The 7,447-nt window shown below is 33.5% G+C and overlaps 1 protein-coding gene across 1 annotated transcript; it reads left to right on the top strand.

Annotated features, from left to right (window-relative positions):
• Positions 1-1,125: 1,125 nt before the first annotated feature.
• LOC127810870 (uncharacterized) lies at positions 1,126-6,890 on the top strand. The gene is made up of 2 exons (XM_052350446.1): positions 1,126-1,392; positions 6,444-6,890. Exons 1-2 carry the CDS (start codon positions 1,224-1,226, stop codon positions 6,725-6,727), a joined length of 453 nt encoding a protein of 150 aa, XP_052206406.1. The 5' UTR covers positions 1,126-1,223; the 3' UTR covers positions 6,728-6,890.
• Positions 6,891-7,447: the final 557 nt, after the last annotated feature.

Here is a 7,447-nt window from a genome sequence, read left to right as displayed (position 1 = left end):
TATTTCATGCCATGCGACTGGGTAATTTCTCTACTTTCAATGCATACAATCACTATTGTTCAACATTCTTGAAAACCCATATTGTTCAGCCATTATCATCAACCTTGCAATATCAACATTATTTGACTATTTCAAATATTGCTCGCCAAATACTTTAACTATTGTTTTCACGAATCTATTCAAACTCTCTATTGCTATACTTTCACCAATCTTGACATATTCATCCGCAATATCTGCAGATGATCCATATGCAAGCATTCTTAATGCAGCTGTAATTTTGTAGAGTAATAATAATCTAAGAACTCCTATAACATCAAATATTTGAACAAAGTATAGATCATGCGATTCAATTGTTGCTTGAATTCATAAAAATAATGAACAACGTATACGAAGTAATTGTGGTAGATATGTAGGGGAATCAGCAAAATATTCATGATAAAACCTCATGACCTTCAACTCTATTAAGATTGATGACATTGTGATTCATCACGAATCAATTGCGACGTGATATATATAAGAGTGATTTGTAGACTGAAAATAGTGTTAAAGTAAAGCTACAACAATGGCCTCCTAATCTTTATCGTCTTCAAATTCTTTATGGATCATTTGGATGAACATGATGTCTAATACGAGATTATTGAAGATTGGTAATGACAATGTAGAAGTTGATGTTTTAAATTTGTGGATTGTAATTTTTTTACCAAATGTATTATTTATTTATAACTATTGGAATATCGTCGTTTGAATATAGTTGTAAGAATTTCGTTGTTGAAATTTTATTTTTAACATATTAAAATTATAAATTTATTATTATGTAATTATTTCAAAAATTTTATTCAAAAAATATGATTAAATTGATTTAAAATATATATTAAATAATATTAATATTTAATATAATAAAATTTATTATTAAGTTATAAAATTAAAATTAAAATTTTATAGTAGTAAAAATGATAGGTAAGGAAAAAAAAATAAAAAAAAATTATAAATAAATAAATAAAATAGAGAGTCAAACAAGAGAATAATATGAAGTATAGTTGGAGTAAATATAATTTTTAAAATAAAAAATGAAATAGAGAGCGTGGAGAATTTTCCATTTTCCGTTGGTTAAAAATCGCCATTTTCCATTCCGCTGCCATTTGTCTGATCAAGTCGCACCGACAGCCCACCAAAACTCGAATTTCTTCAGCCGACAACGCGGCGCTATTGCAATCCCAGAAGCAATGCGAGGGAAATCGATCACAGCAATGGGCCGCCCGTTGAAGGAAGTGGCCATCTTCATCATAATGTGTGCCTTCACTGTGACAGCGTGGACCGGCGAAATCAACGGCCGGGTCGTCTGTGACGTCTGTGGCGATTCTTCCATGGGCCCCGAAGATCATGTTCTCGAAGGTCTGTTTCTCCCCTTCCCCCTTCTCTTTTAGGATTCCAGCAATCGGTTTCTGCCAAGTTTGCCTACTGTCATCGCTCAATTCTTGAATCATGCGTTCTTTCCTTTGTTCTTCTTTGTTGTGAATTTAGGCTGTTTGTTTGATTAATGGGAGGCAGTGAGCGCGATGGTGACTGATTGCAAAATACTATACTTACCTAATTTTAGTATAGAAATTTATGAAATTACAAACCTTAAAAGTGAGTATTTGGTAAGGTTACTTATTTGTGACCAGGGAGATCATGGGTTTGGGTTGTCAAAACACCGAGCCTTGTTCACTGGGCATGCCCTTTGATTGGATTGAATTGACGAAGTACTCTGAGATGTTGCGTTGTGACCCGAAAACCCGATAATAGTGTCAGGGTTATTGCTAATTTACTTAAATTTTATGATATTATCTGTGACTTGCTACTCTGTTTACTGGTCTTCAGTGGACTGATGTTTACAGGTCTTTGACTGTTTTGCTTGGGTTCTAAAAGCTGGTTTTATTTGGCTTACATACTCGGTCTGCAATTTTTACTGCAATCAAGCATTTCAAGAGCTCAATTACTTAATGTAATTTTTAGCTAAAACATTAACTTAAGTTCCAGCTAGGCCATGTTTTATTTGCCTTGGAAACTTTCAGGCCTCTGTGTTATTGTTGGATCGACCATTGCCCAAATCCAAACACTGTTTTATCACTAACCTGAAAGTAACTTTCATATTTCTGATGTCTTTCACTTTTCTTAGTAATACATGGGTTGTTACATTCTCCCCATTTTCACAATCCAGGGTTTGAAATATTTTTGTGCCCCAACTTCTGGAGCTCCTGTCTGGAGATTATTTTTCTTTTTTAAGTCTGCACAAATTAACTAAAAGAGAGGATATTGTATAGTTTGTTTTCTCTAATATGCTTTATGGGAGCCCCTTCTGAAAGTAGAACTTCTGCACTGGCATGAAACTCATATGGTTAATAATCAGAATCTTTCTTATGTTTAGTCCATAGCATGTCTGTTGATGGTGTGCAAATATTGCATTCCTGGTTGTGCAAAACAAACTTATATAGCATGACATTTAGACAGTGAAGGACTAGCAGCCTCCTAATTGGAAGAGAAGCAATATGGCCAGACGTAATGTTACATGGACTTTTATTTCTCCCTTTATAGGTCAAGTTATCAACATCCATTGGACTGACACTTCCCTAATGTGAAGGGGGTAATCAATATTACCGTCAACATGGAATTTAATCATTGCTTAGGTGATCCATCTCACTGTAGTTGCAATTGACCTGCACAGCTTCATCATTTGAATCACATGAACAGCTTTAGACACTTCCTTGAATGACTAGCTTCAGCTACAGACCAGAGCTTTGTTGAAACACACAAGTTCTTAGGATGACTGTTTCCTAGGTTTAGAACTTTTACTTGTATCTTCCACCATGGGATATGAGACACTTTAGGAACTCAACTGCTACATTAACACATTATAGTACTTGCATTTTGGGTTTTATTGTCAAGCTCAGCCCTAAACATACCCAACAGGTTCGCTTCTGCAACTACCCTTGGACCAAGAAACAAAGTTGCAAGTTGGGCATGCTCTTGAGCAGCCCAGCTCAAGGCATAGGCCATTGGGCCCCCAAAAAGGAGGGGCCCCAAAATCACTTATTAATTAAAATGTAATTTTTTATTTTTTGAGATGCAAAATTATTAATTCTATTTTATGTTGATTTTTATTTGAATTCATGCTCTGTTTATTTTGTTATTCTATTTGGACAAGGAGGCCCCCCACTCTCCAAGTCCATGGATTATTTTTCAATATTAAGCGGTGAATAGTAAGATGTCATTTAGACGAGGAGGCTCCCCAACTCTCTAAGTTCACGAATCATTTTTCAATGTTAGGTAATGAATAGTGAGGTGTAAACTAATAACGTAATAGAAAAAAGGCAAGAAATGACGTTATTTTAGGATGACAATTTGATTAAAAGATTATTTGGATGGCAAAAATTTCGTTTGAGGAATTCGCATTAATCTAGGCATTAAAGAAAAATAAACAAAAGTAAATCGATAACTTTTTAATTTGCAAGACCTGACTGTGGACTCTCTACATTTTTGCTTATTCAACTCTTACGTTTTCAGATCTTTTCCTCTTATCTATATTGTCAATTGAAAAAGATTTGCTTTCTGAACTTGAATACAAAAATTTAATTAGTGATTTTGTATCTCAAAAAGCAAGCAAAGTAAAAATTAAATAATTTTTATTATTTATTTATATTATTAAAGGGCCACCAAAGTGACTCTGACCCTGCTCTTGAGAATTGTCAGCTTCACTGATCTGGCTTGGTTTTAGTTTACTATGATAACAATAACATAGAATTTAAGCTTGCCATTTTTCTGATTCAGTTTCCTTTGTCTCTATAGCACTTCAATGCATTTGCGATATGTCAGGGTCCAAGGGAATAAAGTTGATGGTCCTTCTAGGTATCACTTAAAATAGCTGCCTGATGCGTAGAATAAATTATACTTGGGTAAAAAATTCTCCTCCTCGTGAATTATAGCTATAGTTTGGGCATTTGTGTTTAGATGTCAATCACCTAGTACGTTGGGCATTTAGTAGTTTAGAATCATTGGTAATGTTTGTTGCAGTGTGGCTCTGTCTCTCTGTCATCCATAAACCACATCATAGTGACTTCTGATGAAATGATGACCCAAATATATGGATTTTTCATTACATTATGATTATCACTCTTCTTCACGTGTTTCCCCTCCCTACAAAAAAATAAAATAAAAATTGCAGTTTGGAAGACTGTTCAAGTTGGCATGTTTGGATTTGCTTTTGTAATGTGCCTTTGATTGATTCATCCCCAGTAACAGGTCAGGAGTTATGACATCAACTGTGTCATGGTTGAAAAGTAAAATGTTTTTTCATCCTTGTCCACTTTGTCCTCTTCTCTGAAGTCAGTGCATGGTTCACTGACCATTGTAGTTATATGATGGTAGTAAGTCCTAAAAGCTTTTCATGGAATTCTGTAGTGTACTTTTGACAGATTGTCCCCTGTAGTAGGTTTCTACATCAAAATCTGTTACAGTTAGTAAGTCCTCAGTATTCTTCTTTATTTACTTGCATTTTCCGTCTTATTGACATCATTACATGGTGAAAAGTGGTTTTAAAATGTGGTTTGAAATTGATATGATATCTAACGAGTTACTTCAACAAATTAATTGCAGCTAGAATGCTGTTTTGTTATTCTTGATTGGAACCTGATTAACCCATATTGCTAGGTTGACAAGATCTTGCACAGATACCTGGTTTACTTAAGTTGCAAAATTGTAATGGTTGGATCCTCAATAGAAGGGTCGTATCTATGACACACTTGAAACTTATTAGAACTTTTAACTTCTACTACACTATGAATGTACAGAGGGTTCTTTGCTTGGTAATCTGCTTTGGTGCTCTCAACTCTCAAATTAGTTACATTACCTGGGTGATTCTGCGAACTCTAATATGTATCTCAAAATAATTTTTTTCAAACGTGTGGATTACACAACTGTTCTTGATTTGCCTAATGGCAGCTATGTCTCTGGTTTTACAGGTTCAGTATTCAGTCAGGTCCCTCAGGGTCTAAGAAGAATATACACACATGAATAGACTAGGCACATGGGCATTAATGATTACAATGACATGTACAAATAATTCTATAGTTTCTTTTTTCTGTTAGCTATATCTATAAATACAGTGGCCACAGATATTAAGAAAATAATTTAAATTCAAAATAAAGTTAACCTTGAATCCATAAATCTAAACATGTTATGTGTAAAATAAATGCTATTGTATTTGTATCTATTACATGCATTTTACACCACATATGTATAAGGCATACAAATAGAATAGTCAACGCGCTATTTGTTATATATGCGTACATATATACACATACACCTAAAGCCATTTCTTATATAAACATTGATCAACATCAAATGTTCTTAACACAGACAAAAAGAATTAGTATCTTTGCTCACCTCTGGTGTGATCTTTACAAATTTAACATGTCTGAACAATTATGCATGTTAATGCATGTTGGTTATGAATGACACCCATTTTCAAGTTTCTATACTTCATGACCTAGTGTAAATCCATTATATAAGCAAGTTGGTAATCAATAAAAGATTGTCAAGTGTGCATGTATGGGCTTAAACTGCACACCTGAGGAGACAACCTATATTTTCCATTGTAATGATCAGCTTTTGCGTTCTAGATTATTGTATTCTGTTATATATCCAATTTCTTCTTGACTCTAAATGAAGAAGTATTCTGAGATGTCCCAGGTTTCCATGGAAATTGCTTCTTATATCTCAAAATTGGTAAGATGAGAATATAAACATTTAATTTTTTGGAAAGTAGATTGTTCATGCATTCACATACATGCCCTCAAGGTGCTTACAGAAAAGGAGATCCTGCACCCTGGCTTGCTCTTTGCATTATGGACACTCAAAAACATTAAGATTATGCATTAAAGAGCGCCTAGAAGCTAAAACATTTGAACTGTTGCTTTTTTTTTTATAGAATCCCAGCTCATGATTTACCAATTGTTTTTGGTATGAAAAAAAAAAACTAACAGAACTACTTTTCCAGTGACTTCTGTACTTCTGTAGCGAATTAACTTGATTTACCAGGTTGTGCTTACAATTGCTCTGGAAAGGAAATGCAATGCTTATATTTACACTGTTATCACCTCAGAAGCTGATGCACTTGGTAGCTGATCAGATACTGTGGAATCAATATTTAAAATGATGAAATGCTCTGAATTTTCTGAAATAGAAAATTGATTGCTTTATAATGAAAGTTTTTTGGTGATTGTTACGCTTTTTACAGCTAGTTATTTCAATATTGTGGTTCACTTGTGTGTTAAGTTGATGGGGAAGAACATGTTCTTATGCTTCGTTGATGAGCGCTTTTCTGAATCACCATATAGATGATTTGAGTGATGAAGGGCAACTATGTTATGGTGGCTTACACTTGGTTCTACTTGATTGTGAAACAGGTGCTGAGGTGGCCGTTCTTTGTATAACAAAGTCTGGGGAGGTTCTTAACTATCAGGCTTTCACAAACTCCAAGGGGATATACAGAGTGGCGGAGACTATGCCAGAAAGTGACCGGTGGGATGCATGCCTAGCAAGACCAATCAGCAGCTTCCACGAACACTGCAGTTATCTGGGAGATGCCAATTCAGGTGTCAAGTTCAGTTACAGTCAGCCCTCGGGTTATTCTCACACTGTTAGACCTTTTGTCTACAAGCCGGCCATTGTTCCCACATACTGTTTTTGAATTCTGTGTGTCTGCCGTATCATGTATGTAGTCCATGCCTGAAAAATCCCATTTCAGGTCTCTGTATATGCTGTGCTTTACCTTATCAAGGTCTGACTTCAGCTCCTCAAACCTATATACAAGTGAGGATAATTTATGAAGAAGATGACTATTTATTTCTGTACTTTTAATGTGTCTTCTCACTATTTATCAGTGGCAATTGATCTGTTTGTTTTTTGTCCTTTTGGCCCAGTAGTAATTATATATACACTTGACTTTAGCCCAAGAATATAGATGGTCGATGTTTAAAGATTAAGACTGTATTACTTTTACTTTTCAATTTTCAGTTTTGAGTGTTAAATTTATTTTAAATTTTTTGTTTTGGTAGTCTATTTTTACAAAATTGAAAACGTATTTTCTTTGTCATTTTGAAAAATTATTTTTCAAAACAAAAAATTAGAAACCTCGTCCTATTTGAAATTTAAAAAATACATTTTTTAATAATATTTTATTTAATAAATTTGATAATTCAGTAAATTATAAATATTTAATATTAATATATTATTAAAATATATATATATATTTTAAAGTTAATGAATTTTGTAATATTTTTTTCCATTACAATAATAAAAAATAATAAATAAATAAATATATTTTGAGTTTAGAGTTTGTTTTAGATGAAAATACTCAAAATAATTTTTTATTGTTTTTAGTTTTCTTTATAATTTTTTTTTTCAAAAA

This window comes from Diospyros lotus, chromosome 10 (genome assembly GCF_014633365.1).
Source record: "Diospyros lotus cultivar Yz01 chromosome 10, ASM1463336v1, whole genome shotgun sequence".
Classification (NCBI taxonomy): domain Eukaryota; kingdom Viridiplantae; phylum Streptophyta; class Magnoliopsida; order Ericales; family Ebenaceae; genus Diospyros; species Diospyros lotus.
The sequence above is the reverse complement of the archived record's forward strand: the minus strand, read 5'-3'. Positions and strand labels throughout refer to the sequence as shown.

Coding starts and splice junctions, on each gene's coding strand:
- LOC127810870 (XM_052350446.1), top strand. CDS start 1,224: ATGCGAGGGAAATCGATCACAGCAATGGGCCGCCCGTTGAAGGAAGTG. Junction 1,393..6,443: donor CGAAGATCATGTTCTCGAAG/GTCTGTTTCTCC, acceptor ATTGTGAAACAG/GTGCTGAGGTGGCCGTTCTT.